Genomic DNA, 1,133 nt, shown 5'->3' with positions numbered 1-1,133 from the left:
GTTTCCATCGGCACGTGACATCGCCATTACGTCATAAAATTATAAACCAATGCTAGCCAGGAAGTAGACTGGTCCCCAACGCTAAACTCGCACCGCCTGTCCGAAACAGTGATAACAGTAAACGTGCGAACCCATCTAACCAAAACGTGCAAGGCTACGGTCAGCCATCAGACATGATTATTGTTTACGTTCGTATAATATGCTGCGTATATATTACTTTATTATATTCTCGGTATACATAGAGCGTTTTTACAGCAATTTATTTAAGAGCAGCAGCAGGAGTTTTTTGCCGTTTGCTCATGAGTGGCACTGTGGTGAGTGCTGGGTGAACTTTGTCGTTACGGTCGGTCGTTGTCGCTGCAGTGTGGCTGCGCCAGTCGCCGCGACTTTGTCGTTTGTCGTTACGGTCGGTCGTTGTCGCTGCAGTGTGGCTGCGCCAGTCGCCGCGACTTTGTCGTTTGTCGTTACGGTCGGTCGCTGTCGCTGCAGTGTGTCTTGGCCTTAAGATGACTGAGAACACACAGTAAGAATCAGTTACTCACCTAAAGTGGTAGGTACCCGGTCTCTGACCGAAACCGCTCCCAGGCACAATGCACAGTCCCTTTTCCTCCAGCAGTTCATAGGCATACATGAAATCAGGAGCCTTGCCTTCCGACTGTAAAGGAACACGTAACATAAATGCCAAGCCATTCTAGACAGCTGTGGCCCACGCGGTCATCATAAGTGACCCACAGTCACAAAATCAGTTGTGTCGCGAACAAATCAATTCTGGTACAAGAATAGATACGGTAAAAGGGTACGTTTGTGGGCGCACGCATTCATTGTAGGCAGAGATGAGAACGGCCCCGGACGAAATCCGTGGGAAATATTTCTACTTACTGGTAGGATAGCGCAAAGCACTATATTGTGCACCGTAGGTACTGAGCACTATCGGGGGGTCTGGGGGTCCTCCAGCAGAATTTTTTTTTAATTAGTAGATGCTTGCAGATGCGTTCTGAGGCACAGAAATTTTGAAAACTAGCTTGTTCATGAACGCCACCATTGCGCGCGCAGTGCGGGAATGAATAGTACATTTGTCGGCCGCGGGACGAGTAGTACATTTGTCGGCCGCGGGACGAGTAGTACATTTGTCA

General features: G+C 48.7%; 1 protein-coding gene across 1 annotated transcript in view; it reads right to left on the bottom strand.

The window, feature by feature from the left end:
* Positions 1-1,133, bottom strand: part of LOC106805576 (alanine aminotransferase 1-like) — a gene marked incomplete in the record, with an annotated part of 27,600 nt that overhangs the window by 3,103 nt on the left and 23,364 nt on the right. The window contains 1 exon segment of the mRNA XM_014807233.1: positions 543-655. Within this exon segment, the coding sequence (XP_014662719.1) occupies positions 543-655 (113 nt within the window).

This window comes from Priapulus caudatus, unplaced genomic scaffold (genome assembly GCF_000485595.1).
Source record: "Priapulus caudatus unplaced genomic scaffold, Priapulus_caudatus-5.0.1 Scaffold6, whole genome shotgun sequence".
Taxonomy (NCBI): Eukaryota; Metazoa; Priapulida; class Priapulimorpha; order Priapulimorphida; family Priapulidae; genus Priapulus; species Priapulus caudatus.
This window is presented reverse-complemented; position numbering and strand designations above follow the sequence as displayed.